At 47.6% G+C, this 25,317-nt stretch overlaps 1 protein-coding gene across 1 annotated transcript in view; it reads right to left on the bottom strand.

The window, feature by feature from the left end:
- The window catches only part of EML5 (EMAP like 5), a 144,780-nt gene that overhangs the window by 22,328 nt on the left and 97,135 nt on the right, over nt 1-25,317 (bottom strand). Inside the window, exons 23-30 of the mRNA XM_075531644.1 lie at nt 23,628-23,759; nt 22,202-22,290; nt 21,452-21,628; nt 19,472-19,673; nt 18,483-18,609; nt 11,225-11,303; nt 10,174-10,303; nt 8,133-8,231 (exon numbers count right to left, since the gene is read on the bottom strand). Coding sequence (XP_075387759.1) covers nt 8,133-8,231; nt 10,174-10,303; nt 11,225-11,303; nt 18,483-18,609; nt 19,472-19,673; nt 21,452-21,628; nt 22,202-22,290; nt 23,628-23,759 — 1,035 coding nt within the window. The remainder of the gene's footprint in view (nt 1-8,132; nt 8,232-10,173; nt 10,304-11,224; nt 11,304-18,482; nt 18,610-19,471; nt 19,674-21,451; nt 21,629-22,201; nt 22,291-23,627; nt 23,760-25,317) is intronic.

The following is a 25,317-nucleotide window of genomic DNA, read 5'->3' as shown; positions in this document are numbered from 1 at the left end:
AGGAGCCATCTCTATCTTCAACAGCTCATGAAAGAAGGGTTTCCAGGACTTTGTGCTAACGGCGGCCGGTGGTATCGGGTCTTGGAAGAGGAGGGAAAAGAAGAAAGGGCCGGGCAGCCCCCACTAAAAGCACTGTTGTTATTTCGGAACATGCTCCAAAGGGCACCAAATGACGAGAAAACATGGAGCTATGCCCATGAAGGATAGCTGCAAGGCTGGGGAGCAGGCCGGGGCGATGGGACTCAGGTTTGCCCATGGGTATCTGCATGGCCCTGAATGAGAACACACACGACGCCTAAACACGACAGACAGAACTCCTCGAGTCACTCAGGCCACAGCTGTCAGCGTCCTATCCCTTTTTAAGGACCAGTGCACCTCTGTGACTTGAAGGCTTGGTTCAAATGAGGACTTCTTGGCGTTCAGGATTGCACGAGCCAGCCTTGACCTGTGCCCTTCTCTTCCCACCCCCGCTTCATCTAGACCGCAGGGGGCCAATGTTATTGATATATGGGAATCCATCCCGACCCCATCTATGCCCCAGTGACCACCCCTAAGGACTGCACACGTTGGCGGTGCAAATCCATATTTAGGAGGATGGTCTCAGGCAAGGGCTTGTGTCAGACCGGGAGTCAAGTTCAGGATGTGTGGGGAGTGCACGCTGGAGTCTGGGTTCCCAGAGCAGAGTCTAGAAGGGAGTAAGGTGGAGGGTCGGCTTCCCTATATAAGAGACGCCAGTTCTCTGACGCACCCTTCGCTCCACGGAGCTGAGCTGGAAGATGTGCACAGCGGCTTTCTACAGCATGAAGTTGAGAGCAGATGTGCCCCTTGCTAGAGTCTATGGTGGTCAAGACCCAGGGAGAATACGATAGTTGTCTCCAAGTATTAGAAGAAAATGCCACGGCATTCAGTGTTCGATGTTCTAAGTGCCTCGGGAGTGAGGACCAATGAATAGCAACTGTAGACAGATTTCTGTTCTTTCCGAAGCACCTTAGAGGTTAACTTCATCACGGAGCCAGTGGCAGGAGAATCCAAGCAGATGCAGGAGGGACTTTTATCAGAGAGGTGATGGAGGAGATATAATGAACTGGATCCAATGATAAGTTTGGCCCTGAGGTTCCAAGACCCTAACCAAGAGAAAAACTTGAGCACACCTTTCATTTTGTGCCCAAAATGCCACAAAATGAAACCTCCATGATCTCTATGACGCTCAACCAAAAGACCTATTAAACAAGTTTGGGAGCAAAATAACTACTGATACGATTCTCTTTAGCTTCAAGATAGAAAAGGGCCTGCTCGTAGTCTGGTCTCCCCTGGGGTGCATGCAGCCGTTCACAGATACTTTTGTCCTCTCTTCTGTGAGGGGCACAAGTAGAGGGCAAAGCCAAGGGCTAGCCATGATGTCGCATTCACCTCTGCCCCAGGGACCTCCCCTCACTGGCTCAGAGGGAGAGGGGAAGGCCATCGGCCACCCCGTGTTCTAAGTACAGGGAATGCATTGGGAACAAGAGAGCTTTCCTGGAGAGGACTTTGTGATGATGCCATTTCTCAACTCAAAGAGAAAGTACAGCATGAACACACAAAAGAGATCTGCTTGGCAGGGAAAAAGGAGGGTCAAGGAGAAAAAGATCAACATTGAGAAATGAGAAAGCAGTCTCTCCTTGCTGTTTTCAGGTACTGGTGAGTCTGTTTTAACCCACAGTGACCCGATGTACAACAGAACAAGACGCTGCCCGGTCCTGGCCTTGAATGCTGTTCTTCAATACGCCCATTCTAGCAAACGCTCATTATCCTGATGGTGACGTCAGGGTAAGAAGGTTAGAGGAAGACACTGATTGAATTATACAATTCAGCTGTGAGCCAAAGGTGACCAGAGTTCATTGAGATTGCCATCCTGCGCACAGAGAATGGGTCATTTCAGCAGCAGGAAGGAAGGACTCTCACTACCAGCAGGAGAAGAGCCAGGCGGGGGCACTGGGAACGCTGGGCACGGAGCTTCCTTGATCCAGGCGATGGCTTTGCCAGTAGAGGAGCAACAATGGCAGAACCAGGCACCCGAGCTGTGACTTCCCAGCCCACAGAGCAGGGAAAGCGAAGTGCTTTGGGGCAGGAGGCTGGAGCTGAGAGCCTGGATGGAGGGCCTGAGGCTGCCCCCCAAGAGCTCTATAATATTTCCCAAGCAGGACAGCGGCCAGGCCAAGAAACTGAGGGACAGACAGAGGCCTTACCCGACAGGACAGCAGAGAAGAAGTTGTCCTGACTGGACAACTGAATCCTGAGCCCTTCTCACCTGAAGCATAACCTGTGAACTTCCCCGAGGAGCCCCGTAATCACAAGCATCCATTGTCTGTGAGGTCTATGTGGCCATGGCAGTGAACTATCCAGCCCTGCCTCCGAAGTCGAGAGCTGTGCGAGGGGTGGTGTTGTCAGAATAAGAAGGGACGGAGGGTGGAGACACGTCTGAGTTCCGCCTTGTGCCATTCAGCCTTGGGAGCGCTGACGAGGAGTCCGGCGTGGCCTCCACGCAGTTTCCACGTGCGCCATCCTTACGGGCGTTGCTCTTGGAGCCCACTGTTGCGGTCAGTGCCAATCTAACCGAGCATTTCCTTCTTGTTCACTGGCCCTCTACTTGAACAAGCTGCATGGCCTGGCTGGGGCTTGGTCCCTCCTGAGAGCATGTCCACAGCGCATGAGGCGAAGTCTCTCCATCCTCGCTCCTAAAGAGCATCCTGACTGGACGTTGTCCGAGACAGATTTGATCATGCTTCTGGCAGTTCATGTTCTGTTGTGAATTCTCCACCAGCCACCATCATTCTAAGATCCTTGCTCGGCACCCTTACTGTCGGAGAGGAGAGGGGGCACCGTGGACCGCCAGGCACGTGCTCCTTCTCAAAGTAACGTGTGTGCGCTCTCACACTCTAAAGAGGTCGTTCTCAGCACATCGACCCAAAGAGATACATCATTTGATTCTTTTTAAAAAAAATCATTTTATTGGGGGCTTGTACAACTCTTATCACAATCCAGCCAGCCAGCCATTGTGTCAAGCGCATGTGTACATTTGTTGCCATCATCATTTTCAAAACATTTGCTTTCTACTTGAGCCCTTGGTATCAGCTCATTTTTTTCTCCTCCCTCTCCCTCCTCCTTGATAATTTATAAATGATTATTTTTTCATGTCTTACACTGACTGATGGTTCCCTCCACCCACTTTTCTGTTGTCTGTCCCCCTGGGAGGGGGTTATATGTAGAACACTGTGATCAGTTCCCCCTCTCCCCCCCCCACTTTCCCTCCCCCTCCTGGTATCACTGCTCTCAATATTGGTCCTGAGGGGTTTATCTGTCCTGGATTCCCTGTGTTTCCAGCTCGTATCTGTACCAGTGCACATGCTCTAACCTAGCCAAATTTGTAAGGTAGAATTGGGGTCATGAGAGTGAGGGGGGGAGGAAGCATTGGAGAACTAGAGGGAAGTTGCATGTTTCAACGGTGCTATGCTGCACTGTGACTGGCTCGTCTCCTCTCCGTGACCCTTCTATAAGGGCATGTCCAATTGCCTACAGATGGGCTTTGGGTCTCCACTCTGCACTCCCCCTCATTCACAATGATATGATTCTTTGTTCTTTGATGCCTGGTACCTGATCCCTTCGGCACCTTGTGATCACACAGGCTGGTGTGCTCCTTCCATGTGGGCTTCGTTGCTTCTCAACTAGATGGCCGCACATCGTTTGATTTTGAATACTGTTGCCATGAGCTTAATTTAGATCCAGGTAAAATGAAATTCTTGATAATGGCACTCCTGTCCCCATTTATCATGCATCACATTGCCTGTTTGTTCCAGTGGGGAGGATTTTTGTCTTCTTCATGTGGAGACAAAATCCATAATGAAGGCTGAAGTCTTTGCCAGTTATCAGGAAGTGTTTCAAGTGCTCTACAGTTTCCACAAGCAAGATTGTGTCATGCTATTCACGAGTCTTCTTCCAGTCCTGATGCTGAATTCCCACTGCTCGGGCTATTTACTCGGTATATGGATCAAATAGATATGGTAAAAGGATACAGCCCTGACACATAGCTCTCCTTTTTTATGTTAAACCAGGCAGTGAGTGGCTCCCTGTTCAGTTCACACAACTGCTTCTTCAATTATGTACACGTTCTGCATGGTTAACAATGAAGTGTTCTGGAATTCCCCATCTTTGCAATGTGACGATCCATCATTTGTTATGGCCTGCAGAGTTAAATGTCCTTGTGTGATCAATAACCACTAGCAAACACCTTTCTGGTATTGTCTCTCACTTGAGACCCATCTGCATCAGCAATGGTATCTTTGCTCTCGTGTAGTCTTCTGAATCTGGCTCCCTGCTGATGCACTGTTGCAACCAGCTGTGAACTGTCTTCGACATTTTACTTCTTCCTTCAATACCATGAGTTCTTGATCAAATAGTACCTCTTCAAGTGGTTGAACATCCACGGATGTTTTTTGGTATTCAAACCTAAACCAAGCTTACTGCCAATGAGTTGACGATAGCTTACGGTGACCCTGTAGGGTAGGTAGGGTGGAACCGCCCCTGTGGGTGTCCAAGACTGTAACTCTTTGCAAGAGTAGAAAGCCTCATCGTTCCCCATGGAGGGGCTGGTGGTTTCTAACAATGACGCTGTCTCCTTTCCATCTTTCCTTGATGCTTCCTGTGCTGTTCAATATTTGCCCATAGAATTATTCAATGTTGCAATTGGAGACTTTAATTCTTTCTTCAGTACTTTCACCTCAAGGAAGCTCGTGTTCTTCCCTTTTGGATTTTTAATTCCTTGAGCGTTTCATTATAATGCTTTTTCTTCTACAGCAACTCTTTGAAATCTTCTGTTTCGCCCTTTGCCTCGTCATCTCTTTATACTATTTCCTGTAACATCCAGTTAAGTCTTTTCTTTCCTTCCTGTCGTTTTAATGACCTTGACTTCATGCAAGCCGTCCTTGAATATTACGTAACATTTCATTAGGTCTTTGGTCATTCGTGTTCAATGAGTCAAATCCGTTCTTGAGATGGTCTCTAAATTCAGGCGGAACATACTCAAGATCAGATTTTTGCTCACATGGACTTGTTTTGTGTCTTTCAGCTTCAACTTGAAAAGCACGAACGAATGGAAAGTCTGATCTGCAGGGAGCCCCGGGCCTTATTCTGACTCATGACATTCGGCCTCTCCACTGTGTTTCCCACAGAGGCACAGTTGATTTCTGTGCATTCCATCGGGTATGCCAACACCAAACCAGATCCACTGTGGAGCTGAATTGGATGCATAGCGACTGTCAACAGGACCGAGGAGAGCTGCTCTTCAGGGCTTCTGTGAACACAGGTCTTCACGTGAGTAGACAGTCTCCTCGTTCTCCTGCACGGTGGCTCATGAGTTTGAACCGCTGGCCTTGCCGTTCACAGTCCAATATCAGCCCACAGCACCTCTCCAGCTACTTGTAAGAATTCCTTCCTCTTTGTACTATTTTTATTTTAATGAAGTGTCTAGATTTGAATATCAAGAAAACTATCCTGTTTGGTATATAACTGTGACAACTTTCTATGTGGATTAATTCGGAAAGCTCCTTGTTGCTTTGAATTTGGGTTGGGTGTAGCTGCTGTTCACACTGCTGGAAAATGATCGCCATGACGGACGAAGTCACTGGTCTTGCAAGATTCTACTACATGACTTCGGCAGCATTTCTGTCACCAGGACTACATTTTCCGAAGCAGCCAGAAACAGACCTTCTAGAATTCTGTGCCCAGAGGATAAAGTAAATATAGGGTTTTGCTTGTTTGTGGAGCATGGAGACTGCCTCACAAATGGTAGGTGCTCAACAAGTTTGTTAAATGAATGAATTTCCTCAGTAAAATTGAATGAACAACTCACCAAGTTCCAAGAGGCACTGAGTGCTGATAGCCAGATTGCCAACAGTTTCTCCTTCATTAAATCTGGGCTTGCTCCTCATGCACAGTGGAAGTAAGACCGCATTTTCACAATGTTCACTCAAATCAGGGCTGCCGCCACTGCTGTGTGGCACCATAAAGACCTGGTATGATAGAACAGAACTGCCTCGGGTTTTATAGGCTGTCATCTTTATGAGGGGAGTCCTGGTGGCGTAGTGATTATGTGTTGGGCTGCTAACCACAGGGTAAGCAGTTCGAAACCACCAGCCACCTCTGAGGGAGAAAGACGAGGCTTTCTAGTCCCATAAATGAGTTACAGTCTCAGAAACCCACAGAGGCAGTTCTACTTTGTCATGGAAGGTTGCTATGAGTTGTCATCGACCCAATGACACGAGTTTGGAGTGTTTTGGAATCTTTATGAGCGGAGCCTGGGTGGTGCTGTGGTCAGTGGTTCAAACCCACCAGCCACTCCAAGGGAGAAAGACAAGGTCGTCTGCTCCAGTCAAGATTCAGTCTTGGAAATTCCAGGGAGCACGTCCACTCTATCTCACAGGGCCACTGTGAGTTAGACTCGATGGCAGTGCGTCATTTTTATTGGAACCAATGAATTTCTATGTCTTTTTTTCCAGGTAGGGAATGGGGGTTCATATTGTTGACCTTCTTGTTCAACATCCCATCGCCAGGCTTCCTGTTCTTAGGTGCCACCAAGTCAGTTTCAACCCCTAGTGACTTCTGGGTAGCAGAACAAAGCACTGCCCAGTTCAGCACTGCCGTGTCTGGTCTATTGTAGCCGTTGGACTAATCCATATCCTCGAGGGGCTTCCTCTTTCACTGGCCCCCCGCTTTACGACGCATGATGTCCTGCTCTCTGGATCGGCCCCTCCTGAGATCATGTCCAAAGTCCTCAAGAGGAAATGTCACCAACCTCTCTTCCCAGACAGGTTTGGGCGTTCTCTGGCAGTCTCCTCTACATTCAATAGCCTTTGCCAATGCCATCAACTCAAAGACATCATTCCTCCCCTGGGCTTCCTCACTGTCCAGATTTTATATCCACAAAAGGTGGCAGAAAATACCACGGCTTGTGGCAGACTTAGCCCTCACAGCGACAGTTTGACTTTTTAACCCTAAACTGGACTTAGACCTCGGCATTATAGCCAAAGACCATAGTCCTTTGTATGTAATAGATAAGTGGTCTGTTTTCTTTTAAAAGTAGAAAATACTACAGGAAGGGGAAAAGAAATCCAAGAATCTAGGTCGAATAACTGTAGAACCAAGCAACCCAGAACCAATTTCGGGACCAATCAATTTAACTACTTTTGTGAACTATATAGACATATTATCTTATTTGAAAAAAAAATAGACACCTGGAAAGCTACCCTGAGGCACTGAGAGCCTACCAACCAGCGATTTCTATCATTTTGACAAATCATTCAGGAGTTGCGGACAGCGGATAGGCCAAGGCGATTTCTTATAAGTGGTATTCATATTGTTGTTGGCAGTGGTCAGTGCACGGCGACCCCGTGTGCGACACAGTGAAACTGCGCCATAGGATGTTCTTGACTGTCATCTTTATGGGCACAGTTTGCCTGTTCTTTCCTTCGCGTGGCCACTGGGTGAATTCAAACCACCAACCTTTCAGTTAGCAGCTGAGCAGGCACTGTGCGCCCCTGCGGGGCTCCTGCAGTCTTTAGAGTGATCAATGATCCGACAGGTAAATAAGTCGTAAATAAACCTCTCACCCCTTTGGTTGTGGAGTTATGGACTGTCAGTTTTCTACAAAGTTACGAATTAGGGAAGGACATCAATGGCAATAAAAACAAGGAAAGAGGCGAGAGGGATTTACCAACAGGAAACAGATTGGAGTCCTTTCTTCCCTGACTGAAACGAGGGTTCTGCCGTCTTGGCCTCGACTTCTCGCCTCCCCCTAATTTCCCCTACTGTCCAGACCCTTCCCTGCTGCTTTACACTCTAAGGAATGAAACCTGTGTCTGCCCAGAAATGTCCACAAAATCCAGCTACGCCAGCTACTGCAAGGTAGTTTAAATTTGGAATCGCCCGAACCAACTCAGGCCACAGACGTGAACGAGGGATAATTGAAGAAAGTGACGTGTCACTTAAACTAAGCAAGCTTCCGGAATGCAGGGCTTACACAGTTTCTTCCTAAGATACTAAAGTCACATGACCAAGATAAACGCTTCAAATGGTTTCTTTTTTAATATATAGAAACATACCTACTTGGCCAGTTGCCACTACGTTGATGAATTTCGGGTGCTGGTTTACAGTGAGACACAGAATGTCATCACCGTGCTCCTGGTAAAAGCTCTGAGTCCCTGGAAAAAGAAGAGTTTGAGAGCCAGTTGGCGAACGTTCATGCACACACAATAACCAAAGGCAGCCTCCTCAACGTACGGAGCTATGCTGTTTATTTACCGGCTCACTTAATATGTGGTTGTTGAGCTCTGAACATGGGTACCTTTTCAGAACGAACCAGAAACCGAACGGGATAGACCACTTAACAGGATAAACTGACATTTAACTCTCTGCGGTGGCGTCGACGCCGACTCATCGTGCCACCAGAGGACAGGGCAGAACTGCCCCAGCGGGTTTGCGAGACTGGCACGCTGGATGGACGGAGCAAGCCCCGTCTTCCTCAGGAGCGGCTAGTGGCTTCAAACTGCAGGTCGTTGGCTTGGCAGCCCAACTCGGAAGCCCTCTGCCACCGGGCTCTCATACCATGTCACACAGGCCGAGTGTCCCGAGTCCCGCAATGTCAGGACTCCAGACGCAGTGAGAGTTTGGGCAGAAGCAATCAGTGGCCTCGGGGGCACGTGGCACCTGCCAGGTAAGCTGCTGTCAGGTAAGTTGTTGGCAGGCTGTCTTTTCAGCACTAGCTCATACTTCCCGTGGGTCTTTGTGACAGAGCAAGGGTCCCCAGACCCACTCCAAAAAACCAAAACCACTGCCCTCGAGTGGATTCCAACCACAGTGACCCTACAAGTCACAGTCGAGCTGCCTGGGGGCTCCCGAGACTATAACTGTTTGTGGGACCGGAGCAGCTCATGTTCCTCCCGACAAGTGGCTGCAGACCCCGCAGCTCCAGTCCCACACACAACCACATGCCGCCGAGCCGCCTCCAGAGGCACTCTGACAAACCAGACTCGCTGCCAGCGAGTTGATGTCATCTCCGGAACCCAATAACCAGGCACCAGAAGGGCAGCGGTGCCAGATCGTTCCTTCTGTCCCACTATCCCGTCCTTCGTCTTTCCTTGCGCTTTCTCACGCTCTGAAGGGTCCTTAAAGCTGCAAACCAGGAGCTCTTCTCTTGACGCAGAACTTTTTAAATGGCCTCGATTTTAGGTCCCCTTAGAGGATTTCCTGGTGCGATGAATGAGACGGAAGGTGTGTGTGTGTGTGTGTGTGTGTGTGTGTGTGCAGAAGGACCACGTTGATGAATGAAACTGAAGGTATGTGTGTATGTGTGTGTGTGTGTGTGTGTGTGTGTGCAGAAGGACCACATTGGTGAATGAGATGGAAGGTTGTGTGTGTGTGTGTGTAGTGATCAGGGGGAACATCAGGAAAGATGGACTTACATTTTAGACTTGATCTAGTTTGCAATATTATATGTGATACCGCAGAATTCAAAATTAAGTATGCACGGTCGCTGGCCCAATGGTGATGTGCTTGCTGCTAACTGCAAGGCCAGTAGTTCGAAACCATCAATCGTGGTCATCAAATGATGCTAAGAAAACTTTCTTTGCCCCCAATGCCCTCATCAGTAAGGAATATAGTTCTTGATGTTTATGTAGCTTCTCGGATCAAGCAAGGTACCACCAGCAGAGAGGCAGCCTAGCGGGTGTCTCAACTGTCTTCCTGGGCTTTGCAAGGCTCAGGAAGAACGCCCACTCTGCCCGACCATCACCCAGTCACCATGATCAGAGACAACCATTGGTTTTGACGATGAAGTGATGGGGAATTGGTTTCATTACAAAACACAGTTTCCACACTCAGTAAACAAACCTCCACTCTCGTAGAAATCCGCGAGCACTTTACATTATGGGCTTTTCTGCTGTGTTATCGTTGCTTAAGAGGGTCTGAACTCTTACAAGAAGTGCTACAGTACGTACCTCTAAGATTGTAGACCGATCCAGTGCAGATATTACTGGTAGCTTAAATATAAAGTTTCCAAGACTAAGTTGAAGCTTCTAAACAAAATCTATTAGAATGCAGAGGGGTAGCACATGCGTGTGTGTGTGAAGAATCAGGTTTCCTGACCTGTAGCAACGTTATGCAGAATTCCAACCGATGCCGTGTGATAAATGATGTCATCCCCACCATTTAAGTAGTGCACGTTGTTCCTACAGTCTCTGCCTCGGTAGCCAAACACAAGCTCCAGCACGAGGTCCTGGAACAAGAAGGAGACAAGCATCACACAGTGGCATTCTCCCCACACCTGAACACTCGCCCTTCGCTCGTTTTACACACAGCAGAAAGAGTTGACACTGGTGTCAAAGCAGAGAACTCGTTTGTGTGGCAAACTTGAAACCCGGAGGTGGGCTAGACCTACTTCTCCACACAAGCTGCCCTGGAGAGAGCAGAGCCGCAATACAGCGTCCAGGCGCGTAAGAAACTCCCCACAGTGCACTGATCATTGATGGTTTCTGTGGCCTGAAGGACAGTTTAGGAAAGAGGGAAGCATAATGCCATCTGATAGCTAGGACATTAGTTCCCAGAACTTCACATCCATGTTGAAAGTCCAAAGGCGATTCCTATCTGTTACCGTTAGACCAGTATCGGATCTGCAGATAGGACTCGGGCTAAATCGTGTTCCACAATAACTGCTATTGTGGAAAGTTTCTTTGGTTGGGAATCGAGACCCGGAGAGACACCGAGCCTTCCCTGGCCCTGGCAGGACTCACACTATCCGGGGGAAAACCCCGAGCTGGCGTCCGCATGCCACCTTCAACTGAGGAGGGCAAAGCCCCATGGAGAAGGCACAGTCCTGTCAGCAACACATCCTCGCTGTGTTTCTCGGGCTAGACGTTCTCTGGGAGGCAGGTCAATAGAGAGCATCTCCCCCCCCCTTGGAAAAGTAAAAGACAATGGGCACAACCACACCACAAAACTTGGTGGGAACAGAGAACAATGATTCAAAACGCAGTCTTGGGTACCAGTGAAGCACACACTTTGCATATAACCAAACAAAGCACTCTAGCCCATAGGCTCATGGGTACAAGGAATGATGAAATCTGGCTGCTTTGGACAAGAAAAGACATTCTAGACACGGTTTAAAGTACGAGCCAATGACGGGGATGTCTCTGCCCACCTCGACGGGTCTCTTTTTCTTGCCGACATTGTTTGTCTGGAGTTTTTCTGGCTGTGGCGGGGCTCTGCTCACGGGGGGCCTGAAACACAGAAGTGGGAGTGAGGTGAGGCGCCGAGCCCCTCCCCGAGCCTCCCGCCCCTGCCCTCCGGAGGGATACTGGCTGGCTGTCCTGTGTCCTCAGGAGGCGGAGCGCTCTACCATACAGAGGTGGGAAGAAAACACCAGAACTTTCCTTCCCCTTTCCTCAGCGGGTGTTTTACCCCGGAAATAGCCCAGGAGCAGGTTTTTCCCTTTGTCCACTCAACACATTCTAGTTATTGCTTTCAACGCCCGTCTTCAACCGGCGGGGACTCTACACTCTGCTTGGACGGTGACAGCATTCCTAGGAAATGTCTACCGGTCCTAGCTCGTGACTACCTGCTCCTTCCTGCTGTTTATTATCTCCTCTGCCCCGGGGCTCTAGCATGGGTGGCAGTCACCACCACCACCACTCAAGCAAGACGTTTTATAGTCACAGAGACCGCACCATCCAAGACTCTGGAAATGGGCATTACCACGGCCAAGGTCACCAACTCATCCCTTGTTTGCCCAGTCATCATAGCCTTGATATCTGTAGGAGGACTCAAGTCAAGCCTCCTTTTCTTTTCCCACCACTCATTTGGAATCCACTTATCATCTCCCCCAGGTGCGTTGCTGTGCGCCTGGAGCCCATGTTATCAAGCCGCAGTCTGACAAAAGGGGTGGTCTTTATGGGCGCAGAGGCTGGGGGTTCGAACTGCCAGCCTTTCCGTCAGCAGCTCAGTGCTTTAACCCCGGCACCACCAGGCTCAGGCATCACATTCAGTGTTCACAGTTGGAATCGTTTAAATAGGGAGGGTCTTCTCTACAACTTAATTTCATTTTCAAAACTAGTATTCAGTTCAATGCGGTGAGAGTCATCTCTGCGATAGAAACCCGAGCAACCCAAGACCTCGCTCAGGAGAAACCGCCTCCCAATTTTAGGTTGGTGTTCATTTAGTAGCTACTAAGAGAGTGAGAAAGGCTAATCGCCTTGAGAAAATATCCAACACTTATGAGTACGTCCCGTGAAATTGAAGACATCAATGTCTATGAGCCCCTTCTAGACAACCCTACAAAGTAAAAGCAGCCTTCGACCTTGAACATGCCATAGAGGGCCCTTTAAGAAATTTGTGGAAAAATGGAACTGAAAGTTAACGGAATTTCAGATCTGTTTGACCCCCAAACCACAAAAAATGAGTAGATTTCGCTTCCTACAAACTTTCTGAAGCCCCTTTGTAGAAGATGCATTTTCATATACAGTATAAACAGTATGGGACACAGAAGCATGATCGATGGGCGACATAGCGATGGAATGAACTTATCAAGAATTAAAATAGTCTCAGAAATGTTTCCTTCAAAATCTTCCTCAAGCATGCTTTTGAATGGCCGTAAGTAAACAAAACACAACAAAACCAGAACTGAATTTATGCTATTTACCATGTGAAATATTTCTACTGGGACATGTTCGCGGCAGGAGCGAAGCTGTGGCATTCCCCCGTCAAGTTGTCTGTGACTTTATTCCATGTTAGTGCCTGAGAGCTTGCATGGCACTCCAACCACACGCACAGTAACATTGTCATCTGTGCAAGCCTTTGCAATAGATGGGGATATTTTAATTTTGTCATAAACCATTTTGTTGTTTAAAATCTTATACGACTTGTGAAGTTACACAAGTTAAATGGTTAACACTTTTGTAATGTCGTTACTTAGAGATCCACTAATTAGGATGCCATTCACTTCTCAAAACCACTGCCACCGAGTCGATTCTGACTCATAGCGACCCTGTAGGGCAGGGTAGAACTGCCCCTGTGGGTTTCTGAGACTAGTTCTTTGCACGAATAGAAAGCTTTGCCTTTCTCTGGAAGAGCGGCTGGTGGTTTAGAACGGCTGACTTTGGGGATAGCAGCCCAACACCACCAGGGCTCTGGATGCTCGCTTCAGTGACGCTAATTCCAAGAGTGGGGGTGGGGGAGGGGCCATGAGAACTGACTGTAGGCAAAGGCACGGCTTGTTCATGATAAACATAAAAGATGACAGAGATACAAGCGGAGGCCTAGAGCATTACCTGGACATACAACTTCCCTCTAGTTCTCCAATGCTTCCTCCACCCCCACTATCATGATCCCAATTCTACCTTACAAATCTGGCTAGACCAGAGGATGCACACTGGTACAGACAGGAACCGAAAACACAGGGAATCCAGGACAGATGAACCCCTCAGGACCAGTGGTGAGAGTGGCGATACCGGGAGGGTGGAGGGGAGGTGGGGTAGAAAGGGGGAACTGACTATAAGGATCTACATATAACCTCTTCTCTGGGGGATGGACAACAGAAAAGTGGGTGAAGGGAGACGTTGGACAGTGTAAGACATGACAAAATAATAAGTTATAAATGATCAAGGGTCCTTGACGGAGGAGCTGATACCATGGGTTCAAATGTCTTGAGAATGATGATGGCAACAAATGTACAAATGTGCTCGACACAATGGATGGATGGATGGATTGTGATAAGAGTTGTATGAGCCCCCAATAAAATGATTTTAAAAAAGAGAGAGGATTACCTGGAACCCCTTGGCAGCAGGTAGTAAAGAAGAGAAAAGATTACAACACAAATTTCAGTGGGAAACACTAGCAAAATCTTCCCGAAACAGAGCGTGTTCACAGTTAGTGAAGGCAATCGATTGCATTTACTGAACGTCAATTTGTGTTTTATCACGGCCCATAGAGGGGGTCTAAACTAATCCATTCGTGGCAGCCAATTAGATGAAAACCAACAAAAAACATTTAATGGATCCAAATTCATCAATATGTTCTCAGTCGTAACTGGTTTCAGCAGCACAATCTGAATTCCACACAAACCAGGTGGGCATAACTGTGTTCTTCCCAAAGGCAGCGGACCGTGTCACCACTAATCTATGAGGCTGGGCATCCAGGCTGCTCCTAAGGGAATGGTCCGGGAGTGTAAGCGGCCTCGCGCTGACCATTCTGAAACCATGCTGACCTTCACATCTTGGTGGGGTCAATGAAGCCGCCGTAAACATGTCTCCCTGACAATGGCGGGGCCAAATAAGCAGGCATTCCCGAGTGTCTCGTTACTCCCCCACTCTGCCTCCCTCAGAATCTCCCCTGCATCCCCACACTCGCCCCTAGGCACTGATGGCAAGAGGTCTCCAAACTGCCAGACGCTGATTGCAGGGAAAGCCAGTCCGTGAGGTCTGAGGTGTGCTGGCCCTGTGTGTGTATCAGAGCAGGCCTGGGCTCCAGAGGGTTTCAATGGCTGGTTTGGGGTGGAGTAGAGTCCCAGGCCTTTCTTCCCAGGGACCTCTGGGTGGACTGGAACCTCCAAGCTTCCTGTCAGGAGCACGTCTGCACTAGAGAGGGGCTCCAACAGGCAGGCTACTTATGTCTGAGTCATTCACACCCACGTCAGCACTGGTAGTTCCACTTGGTTGTCTTGTTTTCAAACAAATACTTCTCAGAGCCTAAATCCTTTCGTGAAGTGGCTTCCCGGCTGCCTTTATTCTTCTCCTTGGGGCGGTTCTCATCCTAGCGGCCTTGGGCACAATAGACTGACACACCACCCAGTCCTACACCCCCCCCCCCCACACACACCGTTGCATATGCTTCCACTGTCGCAGACACTGTCAATCCATCTCGTTGAGGAGCCTTCTCTTTTTGCCTGAGCCTCCTAAGCCACTAAACTGTCAATGTCACCTTGCCAACACAGGTTGGTTCTAAATCAGCTACCCTAGGTATCAGACTAGTCTGGGTGCTTCCGTTAAAACAGAGCGAGATCACATGACCCTTTCACAAGCGACATTGTACTGTGGACTCGAGGCGAGCTTCTGAGCAACTGAGACCTTACGACTTTCACATGCCTCCCTTGAAGGAGTCCTAGAGGCACATTGGTTACTGGTTGGCCTACCAACCACAAGGTCAGCAGTTTGAAACCACCAGCTGATCCGCAGGAGAAAGACAGGGCTTTCCACTCCTGTGAAAAGTTATAGTCTTGGAAACAGAGTGACAATTCTACGCTGTCCTACAGGGTCACTCTGAGTCAGTATCGCCCCGATGGCTGTGAGTTCGGTTTTGGTTTGGTCTTGACAGTGCAGAATGGCCATGAGTCCTCTTAAATGTAATACTGTTGCATCATTCGGATGTGCTCATGCTTTTCCATTTTTAGCCCATCGTGGATTTAGAAAAAACAAAAGAGGAGGTTCCGATAGCACATCATTACAGGCTTTACAACAGAAGAGCTTCATGGCGTCTACAAACCACCACAAAACCAAACCAAGATCATCGCCACTGAGTTGATTCCCAACTCGATGATCCTACAGGATGGAGTAGAAATGCCCCGTTGGGTTTCTGAGACTTTAAATCTTTTTAGGAGTAGACAGCTTCATCTTTCTCCCGGGGAGCAGCTGCTGGGTTCAAACTGCTGACCTTGTGGCTCACAGCTCGATGTGTAACTCACTACATCTCCAGGGCTCCTCCCTACAAACCACCAAACTCACTGCCAGTGAGTCCATTTTGACGCCTCCTAGGGGCTCGAAGGACAGGGTAGAGCTGCCTCTGTGGGTTTCCGAGACTAGAACTTTATGGGAGTAGAAAGCTTCATCTTTATGGCTGGTAGTTTAGAACTGTTGACTCGGTGATTCGCAGCCCAACACCTAACCACTACGCCACCAACCCTCCCTACAAACTAAGCAAAGAGCCCCTCCCTTTGCCTGGCCCCAAACGGCAAAGATTCAGAAGTATGGCTGGCTTAGAAAAGTACGTTACAGGTACTGAGAAGACAATTCGAGTGTCCGTCATCCTGAGGGTAAGGCAGTCAACTCATGAAGGCCAGTAGCGGGTTCTGCTGGCGGCCAGCTGACTGCTGAAAAGCAGGCACCGCACCTGTAGCTCCCCGGTGGCTGAGCAAGGCGTGCTTCCATGAAGAGGCTCGGCTGCTCCTTGATTCTGACCACAGTGCCAGGGCAGTGGCCCTAGGACTGTATCTGCAGCTATAGGCGTTTGTTACTCTTTGTAAACCACACAATCATTGTGAAGTCCCTCACAATAACACCACATACTGTGTGTGTTCCAAAGCCAAGTTCTCAGGAATTCATCCTCATTCACCAATTCTCTCTGGACAAAGGCAGCTGAATGTGGCACAGGCAGGCCACATCAACACCTTAACATAACATCAAAACATCGAACAAAAAAAGACCAAAGGAACTTTCTGACGAAAAAACTTACCTTACTATCCCCTGCCTTCAACAGAAGCGAGGGAAAGAAACCAGGACACGGGTGAGCAAAGCGGTGACCAATAAAAAGGCAGCATGTTTTAAGCAGAATAAAAGTGACATGTGAGCATTTTAAGGAAACACCTAATACCTAAATTTTAAGTCAAATTGTTTTGAATATTAAAAAAAATATGTCTCTGGAGGAAAATTCGAAGGGCATTTAATGAAATACCAAGATTTGCTAAAGGAACATTTATATAATGGGATAAATATGAAACTATTAAGTTATTTAAGAAAAAATATCTCACCAAAATGTCAACCAAATATAGTAAAGTTACCAATTGTCATCAGAAATACTTTCCTTTTGAGTTGGGAGGGAAAAATTTTGAATTGGGAGGATAGTTCAACCTAAAGAATTGTGTTTCTCCTTTGATAGCAGTGATATGTTTTCTTTAAAACATGAAAACAATTAATTACGCAAATCATGTGATGTCCTTACAATACCTTCTAATTAGACATGAGGAATACTTCTCAACTTTCATTGTCTTTAAGATCATGCTTATACCCATCCAACCTTCTAGCCCAGTGGTTCTCAACCTTCCTAACGCTGCGACCCTTTCATACAGCTCCCCATGTGGTGGTGACCCCCCAACCATAACATTATTTTCGTTACTACTTCATCACTGTCATTTTGCTACTCTTATGAATCAGGCGACCCCTTTGGGGGTCGCGACCCACAGGTTGAGAACCACCGCACTAGTTGGACTCTCTAAACCAAGCCCCTTATAATGCTGCCCTGGACCCAGAGCCTCCAACTTTGACTCCCGGGCAGGGGTTAGACCGGAGTGTGATCAGCCTTGGCCTTTCCCCCAGCTGGCCCTCACGGCCAATATCGGAGACATGCATCATCCACAAGCAGGCACACCTGGCAGAGGAGGAGCTCTCTGGGCATCTCAGCCTCAGCACCACACCTGGAACTTCCTGTGCATCTCCGGGGCCACTTTAGTTCAACACAATATGCGGCTCTCCCGTTCCCGTCACTAACTTCTGTTCCACACTCCTTTTATGGAAGGAAAGCGGGTACAAAGCAGTGCTCTCCTGCGAATGCTTTCTGTGCCACCATTTCTACTGAGCAGAATCCCAAAGGTCTAGCACCACACGTGTGGACTGTCCTGTCACTTGCGTGTGCCACCAACCATGTTCCACTATGAAGGCACGGTCCTTGTTGTTAACCTTTCCCTCCAAGTCCCCACGTTCCATAGTGAAATGTGGCCCATTGAGGTTTCTGCAGAAGGAGAGGCTCCGGGTGTTCCTAACATTCCCCTGCTGTCTCGGGATAATTTTTCTCCATCCTTTCTTAAGCCCCCTTTGTGCCTGAACCCCATGCCATTCACCGAACGACAGGCCTCTTTACTGTTGCCTCTCTTCGCTAAGGAATTTTAAAAGCACCTGGTGATTTAAAAAATGACCTCTCCCCATAAAACCGCTGCACCCATATCCTTACTTTAAGATTTTAAAAATGTGTAGATTCTAAACCATCATACCTCAAACTCGCTTGTTTTGAAAACATTTTGGGGTAAGCATTATCTTTGGTTAGAGGGACGTGTGTACAAATTCCCTTTCCCAAGTCACCATTCCTCTGCTCTGGTGCTTTTTCAAAAGCACTTGGCACTAGACTTGATGCGTACGATCTCCTCCAGCCCCATCACACGCATATATAAACATTAGCAGGTAAGATTACTTTAATCACACAGATTGTGTCCACAGTAGGGGCCCCAAGTGCCACTGAAAAGCGTTTAAGGACAAGCGTGTCTTCCAGGTGGTACCAGGAACCATCTGAAGCACGGCTGCTAGGCAGCTTCTTGTGCTGTTTTGCTACAGCTCTGGCAAGTAATCCATTGAGTTAAATAATATATTTGGGTTTTAATACCAGTATCTTTTTCTTCGTCTAATATCAAAGTCGACAGTTACCTCTCGTCTACGGAGAGCTCCTTTTGCTGTAAGTGAGGCTTGGTTCCGGACATTGGACGGATATTTGTCGCTAAGGCTCTGATGGTGTAACTGATTTCATTCTCCTTCGTAACATCGCTGTCGTAGCCTGCGCGACAGTGCAAACGTTAGGTCTCTGAGGGACGGCCAAGGACTATCGGGTACAAGGATGCTTCAGAAGACGAAATAAGTTAAATGAACTGCACTGTAGTTAACTTTTGGGAAAATAGGCAGGCGGTTACAGATGGTGCAGAATACTTAATGGAACATAATAATGTTAGATAAGTAACACTCTCCCAAACCAGACCCTTAACACTGAGCACGTTCTAACTCAGCACAACCCTGCAGAGGGTTTCCCAGGTGGCTGATCTTTACAGCAGTAGAAAGCGGCTTCTTTCTTCCAGGGAGCAGCTGGTAGCTCTGAATCGCCAACTGTGCAGTTACCAATCCAATGCTTACCAGACCCCTTATGAAGTAGCACCAACAGGTAGAACCATCAGTTCAATATGATCATATTTTTATTGAAATATTTTGCATAAATAAGTGCACATGGCCTTAAGGATTGTCCCCCACGTGCTAACAGAAGGAGCTTCAGAGGGTTCAAAGGGACTATGTTTCTTTGCGACAAACTGTATTGTCTAGTTTTCCTATAATGAGCGGATATGGATATATCTGGGTGGGGGCGGGTCAATCAAAATGCTTTGATTCGCAGTTCAATATCATGCAATGTATCTGAACAATCCTCATTCAACGTACGATTGGCTTTCATCTGCAGGGGACACCTCTCTCCACCACTGCTAGTGGCTACACTTTGAATCCGGGGCTACAAGACCAGTTGTGGTAAACCGGAGAAGCCCAGGGACTCACACGCGCTCCTTCCCCGCTGGAACTGCTGTGCGCTAACGAAGTCCATTCTGCTAGAGGCGTATCTCTCTAGCTGGGCTGACATAAAACACTCAGCAATGACATACCCCCGTCCTCCTCAGAATCGAGATCGGATTCTTCACTGTCACAAGAGCGCTTTTCTTGGTAGCCCTCCATTTCATTGGTCCACACCATCAAGGACATATCTGTGCCTCCCAGGGTCACCAACATGCTGTCATCGTAAGTCCAGCGCACATTTGTGACATGCGTGCCATGAGCCACGTACCTCTTAAAGCTCCTAAATTTCCCCTAGAGAAGAAAACAAAACAAAACAAACATTCTCACCGGGAAATCTCATTATTGAAAAGCTTGCGGCTGTTGAAGATTTTTTTATTGCACTTCATTCTTAATGTCTGTTTGGAGACCAGCCGTTACAAATGCAACCTATAAACAAACGCCGCACGCATTTTCTCGTAATTGATGACGCACACTAGAATAAAGGAAGCGTCCAAGATTTGGTGAAAACAATACAACAAGAGCTTCGCACAATGCTGGGACCATGGGCACAACTCTTTTTTTGGAAGCCAACTTGGTGCTTAGCAGTAAATGCGCTAAAATGTTCTTACTTTTGATTCCCTGATTATCCTTCTAGGGATCTATGCTAAGAAAATGTTATGTAGGGAAAAAAACATCATAACGCTTGCTTATAGTAACGAAAATCTTAAAACACACAGAGTGTTCACCTGTGCAAGCACGATGGGGACTACACAGTAAGAACCTAAGGACACAAGTGCTTGTAGACAGCACGGCTAGTCACACACACACACACACACACACACACACACACCATCAGCCCTTCTGGTAGACACCCATGCAAATATCAGACACCTTAATTAGCTAGAAGCACTGCCCATGGGGAGGCTACATGAAGAAACCCCCACATCATAAAAACATGTAGACATGGCATTGCAGAGTTCTGGGAGTGCATTTCAGAACAGCACATCATGCACAGGGCTGAGGAGGGGTGAAGAGCAGGAACTCTCTGGGAACGACGACTGAAATGACGGGAATCTGCCGTCAGAGCCCCACAAGGAGAGTTTCCTAGGCTGCTGAGTGCTCGCCACAGTGACGCAGGTCAGCATCGCAGGGTGCAGTCCTGTGACCTGGAGTCATCTGGCATTCTGGAGGGGAGTTACCGGAACAACAAAATGTTTCAAACATGTGCTTAACCACTAAGGCTCTACTGAGTGGATCCGAACGTCTTCTTGGGGAATCTGAGCTTCGTGTGAGAATTTTTAAACCTGTGTTTTCAGTGCAGATGTGAGAACCTGTGAACCAGATGATCAGCTGCTGAAACCGTCATGATTTCAGGACCCTAGTTCAGACTATGTGTCCAATCATGCCACGATTCTAATACAGAACCCTTAATTGAGGGCATCAGTAAGAAGCAGACGCAGCTGGACATTATACGGACGTTTTATCTTGGGGTAAAGCGAAATGACTTCCTGACCCACGAGCCAAGGTTGTGCAGTCATCCGAACAGAGACACGAGCTGAGAGAGTCACGCCATCGCAGAGCGCACGGCAGCCCAGGCTTCTCGCGGCAATCCAGGGAACCTGTGCATCTCGGCTTCAGCAAAGTTAAAGCATGGGTCACACGAAGTCAACATCATTCATTTCAAGTTAAGGGAGATTCAGCTGACTCGAGATCGAGCAGCGCTGTACAAGAGGAAGGCGCAGAGCCCTGCCGTATGCAGGAGGGTTGGGACGGCAGAGCAGAACTGTCCACGGAGTCCCTGAGACTGTGCACTTGGTGGGGCAGAGAGCTCTGTCTTTCTCTGCACGGTAGCATGTTTGAACCACCTACCAAATGCTTAACCTAGTGTGCCACCAGGGTTCCTGAACGCAAGGCGAGGGATCATACATTATAACACTTCCTAGGGAAAAGCTAGTGAGAGGATGCCAAGAGGAGGAAACACTAATTCTGAGCATTTCCTATCACAATAACGACATACTGTGAAGTGGCATGACCTTAGTCGCGTTCGCTCAGCATTCCCATTATGGAGAAAGTTAAAGGAGAGCACATACTTTGGCGGGAAATCGAAATAACTTCACAAATCCCAGATCATCCCCGGTAGCGAGGATCGTTTTGTCATGGGTGAGGCAAGCAGAAGTAACGTCTGTGACTTCTCCAAGGATCGGCCAGATCCCCTCGCAGCACAAACCAAGCACACTTGTCCACGAGACCCAGCCAACTTTTTCTACCTACGAAGGGAAACAAAACAGCGCGCGGTCAGGGTCCACCTGAACCTAAACCCGTCACCACCATCAGAAGTGCATCATTCATTGGGGCCCCAGGTTAACGCACCCAGCCACCGATCCTCTCCCTCTACAACTCAAATCTGGGAGGAGGTTCTGAAGCTTCCAGAGCTCTGCAGAAGAACTTGACCCTCATACTAGTCAGGCTCCATGGACTACCTCTCCACACAGTCATCATGAAGACAACCTCCTCCTCCTACACATGATCAAGGACGTACCATGTGGACGCGTGAGCTTCTCAGCGCATTCTCAAGGCAGTTTTTGTGGAAAAATTGGGTGCCTTGCCTGATATTCGGGTCCGCTTACACTCAAGTATATACGGTTCTGTTTTAACTCTAACCTCTTGCTATTCCTTACCCACTGGTGTATTCTCGCCCAGTTTAAAAAACACAATCAGAGAGCAGCTACAATTTAATTAACTTGAGAACAGGATTTGCAAGTCACTACAGGAAAGGAAGGTAGGTGTCCATTTTCCAACCATGCTTACTTATCAGGTGACCAGCACGACTCTCTTCCTACCTCCACACTGGGAATGGTTTGCCTTTTCCCTCTGGGGGCTTCGAAGAATAAATGTTCTTTAGCACCAGTGTTGACTTGTAAAAGCTTTCCTTAAAAAAGAAAACATAATACAAATGCAGAGATGCAAATCTAGATTTACACTCCGGAAGCACATTCTTATATGTATGAAGCACATTTAGCTTCATACATATGCAAACGTCATCCATCAACAGGTATGACTCTCACCTGGGGCTGAAATCTTATGGGAAAAAGAAACAGCTCTCAAACCCCATCTTCTCAGCAGTCCACATGCAGCAAGGGCATTTCGTTTTCTCAGCCTCCATGGAATTAAGTCATCAAATTCTCAAGGGGTTTAGATGTTGTGTATGAATCTACAGGTGGACCTCGGAGCTAATCCTGCCCAGCGGTGGCCCGCCAGGCCCAAGCAGGGAGCAAGAAAGTGAGTCGCACGGGATTTTGTTGTGCCCCAGTGCATCTCCAAATCATGTGGCAACTGTAAGGCAGTGCGCTGAGTGTGCAAGACCAGGATGAAAAAGTGAAACCGTGTGAGTGTGACCCAAGTGGGACAGCGAGACCCAGAGGGAGCACATGTCACAGGGAGACTGGCGCCCAACAGGGGTGATGGATGAACGGTGGTCACACACCTTCAATTTCTGTGTTTTTTTAATGCAGTATCTGCCATGCACAATGCGGGGACATTGATAAAACTCTTTCTGCTGTTCTTCCTACACGGAAAAAACGAATGTTGCAGCACTTTGTAAAAGAGAAGTGTAAATATTTTGTCTAACTCTAGTTGGGGGGAAACCTCTTAATTTGCAAGTCTAGATTCATTTCGATGAATAAGTAAAACACACTCTCTTAAAAGGGAGCACTTAAATATTTGCTATTTATTCAAACTGATTAAAATTCATGCTTCTTGATTAAATTCCCACGGATGGGAATTGGCATAATCATATACTAAAACCCCCAAATACCCATTAAGCTCTGTATTCTGTGCAATCATGACTCTATCTAGGGAAACATATTTTATACTTAACAATACAGAGTGACTTTTCTACTTCTTAAACTCCACATTAATAGTCTTTACTTTCCAGATTTGAAGTTACTATTTATACCAAATTAATCCGACAGAAACTAGGGCATTTTCCTCACAGGAAAGCATCTCTGTGCGGAATTTAACTTGTTCTCCTGTGTCACGGTCCCGTCATCACTTGATGGACTCCCCCGGGAATCGTATTAGGAGAGGTACTGAAAAGTCGGAATGCCACAGGGTTCGTCCATTCAATGCGGAGCATAAACTTGTAGAAAATAATTTTGGGAATTACACCCTGAGTTTTTTTTTAACACTATCTCTTTTAGATCGCTGCGTGTCCCTATAAAATAGCAACGGCAACTTGATCGAATATGAAGTGATTTATGTTGTCACCTCTCAGATCCCAGTCAATGTGGGTAATATAGCTCGTGGCCCCTTTGCAGACTCCTACTCGCTTACTGCTCAGCACGTTGTAAATGTCCACGAAGCTGTCATGGGATGCGACGGCGAGGTACTTCCCAGAACCTGAGAGAGAGGCACATTTGGCTTGATATGATCTACCTTTGGAAACACCTTGGTAGACTCTGCTAGCAGGGTAACTGGTCTTAAGATACGGTATGAAGCAATCTTAGGTGTTACATCGACGGTAACAAGTCAGATGTGTCAAGTGACAAATATACATACATTTTAAAATCATCACAATCCATCCGTCCATCCAGCGTGTCAAGCACATTGGCACATTTGTTACAACCATCATTCTCAAAACATCTTCTTTCTATTTGAGCCCTTGTTATCAGCTCCTCATTTTTCCCTCCCTCCCCACCTCCCTCACAAACCCTTGATAATTTATAAGTTATTATTATTTTGTTGTGTCTTACACTGTCCAATGTCTCCCTTCACCCACTTTTCCGTTGTCCATCCCCCAGGGACAAGGTTATAGGTACATCCTTATAATTGGTTCCCCCTTTCTACTTCCACCTCCCCTCCACCCTCCCAGTATCACCACTCTCAGCACTGGTCCTGAAGGGATCATCTGTCCTGGATTCCCTGTGTTTCCATTTCCTATCTGTACCAGTGTGCATCCTCTGGTCTAGCCAGCTTTGTAAGGTAGAATTGGGATCATGATAGTGGGGTGGGGGGAGGAAGCATTCAAGAACTGGAGGAAAGTTGTATGTTTCATCGTTGCTACACTGCACCCTGACTGGCTCATCCCTCCCCGTGACCCTTCTGTAAGGGGATGAAATGATAAATATTAACAGATATGTTTTCCCACTAGCTGCTCCTTGGGGGGAAAGGTGAGGCCCTTGTACAGACGAGCCCCGGAAACCCTAGCTCGGGGTCACTAGGCCCAGGAATGGACTTGAAGGTAGTGGGTTTGAGTTTTGAAGTCAGCTTCAGTAAAAGTTGCCTTAGCGTCAGCCATCTGTGTATGATAATCTGCGCACACAGTGAATATACGCAATTTGAGGAAGTCAAACTCATGCAATTTAAAAGCTTCCAATGAAGACCGTTATCCCACTCTTTTCACCGGTCCCACCTGAGGAAATGAGCTCAGAAAGGCACCTTGACTGGAGGCACACAGAAAACACAGGGTCAGGATTGGTCCTGAGCCCGTCCACTTGCCATCCACCGAATCCATGACTTCTGCCTCTCACCGCACTGCCCTGGACTAGTCAAAAACCAAACAAGCAGAAAGCGGGGGTGGGGTGGAGGGGCGTTTCTAACCTAGAGTAACTCACTCAACTCACTGCCATTGCGTCTGCTCAGACTTACGGCGACCCCTACAGGACAGAGTAGAACAGGTCCTATGGGCTTCTGAGACTAGCTCTTTTTTCCCCCTTGAAATTTAGTCATTTTAAAAAACATTTTGAGGGTTCTTACAGATATTATAACAATCCTAAATCAATTATATCAAGTGAACGAGTACATATGCTGCCATCATTTTCAAAACATTGTCTTTCTACTTGAGCCCTTTGATATCAGCTCCTCGTTTTCCCTCCCTCCTCCACCCTCCCACCCTTGTGAACCTTTAATAAATTTTATATGCTATTATTTTTCATCTCTTACACTATCTGCTGTGTCC

The sequence above is a fragment of the Tenrec ecaudatus genome, chromosome 14, assembly GCF_050624435.1.
Source record: "Tenrec ecaudatus isolate mTenEca1 chromosome 14, mTenEca1.hap1, whole genome shotgun sequence".
NCBI lineage: Eukaryota > Metazoa > Chordata > Mammalia > Afrosoricida > Tenrecidae > Tenrec > Tenrec ecaudatus.
This window is presented reverse-complemented; position numbering and strand designations above follow the sequence as displayed.